General features: G+C 50.3%; 1 protein-coding gene across 1 annotated transcript in view; it reads left to right on the top strand.

Annotated features, from left to right (window-relative positions):
* The window catches only part of Stat2 (signal transducer and activator of transcription 2), a 22405-nt gene that overhangs the window by 9977 nt on the left and 11291 nt on the right, over window positions 1-1137 (top strand). Inside the window, exons 11-12 of the mRNA XM_005371199.3 lie at window positions 96-155; window positions 771-788. Of these exons, the coding sequence (XP_005371256.1) occupies window positions 96-155; window positions 771-788 (78 nt within the window). The remainder of the gene's footprint in view (window positions 1-95; window positions 156-770; window positions 789-1137) is intronic.

The raw sequence follows: 1137 nt of genomic DNA, 5'->3' as shown, positions 1-1137 counted from the left end.
GTCTCCTGTCCCCCTAGTTTGACACTGACCGCTGTGTCTGTCTCCTATCTCCCTAGTTTGACACTGACCACTGTGTCTGTCTCCTGTCCCCCTAGATTGCTGATAAGACTCCAGGAAGGCAACGAGTCACTCAAAGCAGAAGTCTCCATTGACAGGTAAGTTGAGGCAGCTGAAGGATGTGACTGAGCTGGCCAGTAGGAGCAGCCGGTACCAGTGGTGCTCACCGCACAGCCGGCCCCTCAGGCTGTCCATGCCATTCTACCTTACAGAAGTAAAAACACCTCCCTCAAGCCGGACATGGTGGTGCACCCCTTTAATCCCAGCACTCAGGAGGCAGAGGCAGGCAAATCTCTTGAGTTCAAGGATATCCTGGTCTACAGAGTGAGTTCCAGGACAGCCAGGGCTACACAGAGAAACCGTCTCAAAAAACAAAACTAAACTAAAAACAAACAAACAAAAACCCAACAACCCCCCCCCAAAAAAAACCCTAAACAACAACAAAATGCCAACCTCCCCCTCACGGAGCTCACGCTTGGTGCTGTGCAGCAGACCTCGGGCTCATTTCATTGTATAACTCCACCAGGTGGGTGTTAGCAGTGTGTCGGACACACAAGGACGTGAACTCAGTGTCTCTTTGCCAGGCCATGTGGCCAGTGAGCTCCAGAGGCTGTCGCTGGCGTGGAGCTGGGTGGGAAGGGCTGCTTCCGGGACATCTCACCCTCCCGCTCTTCCCCTACAGAACCAGTGACTTTTGTTCCCTTTCTTTTCAGGAATTCAGAGTTATCAGGGTAGGTACATGCGTGCATGACCTGCAAACCATATTGGCAATCCTGGTGGGAGCCCAAGGGAGGAAGGGGATGTGGGTGGGATGAGGGCTAGGAGAAGGGGAAGTCTGAAATGAACTGGAATTTTTATTTTCCTGCTATTTTATATTTTTTATTTTAATTTTTTAAATATTTTACCTACAGAAAGGGTGTGAGTGTGTGTATATACATATGCATGATCAAGAGAGAAAAATATGGAAATGCGTGTAGGTCAGAGGACAGCTGGTGGGGTCTGTCCTTGCCTTCCACCATGTGGGTCCTGGGGATCGAACTCAGGTCATCAGGCTTGGCAACAAGCCTCTGTACCTGCTGA

This window comes from Microtus ochrogaster, unplaced genomic scaffold (genome assembly GCF_000317375.1).
Source record: "Microtus ochrogaster isolate Prairie Vole_2 unplaced genomic scaffold, MicOch1.0 UNK99, whole genome shotgun sequence".
In the NCBI taxonomy this organism is placed as follows: domain Eukaryota; kingdom Metazoa; phylum Chordata; class Mammalia; order Rodentia; family Cricetidae; genus Microtus; species Microtus ochrogaster.
Note: the sequence above shows the minus strand (reverse complement) of the source record. Positions and strands in the feature narration are given on the sequence as shown.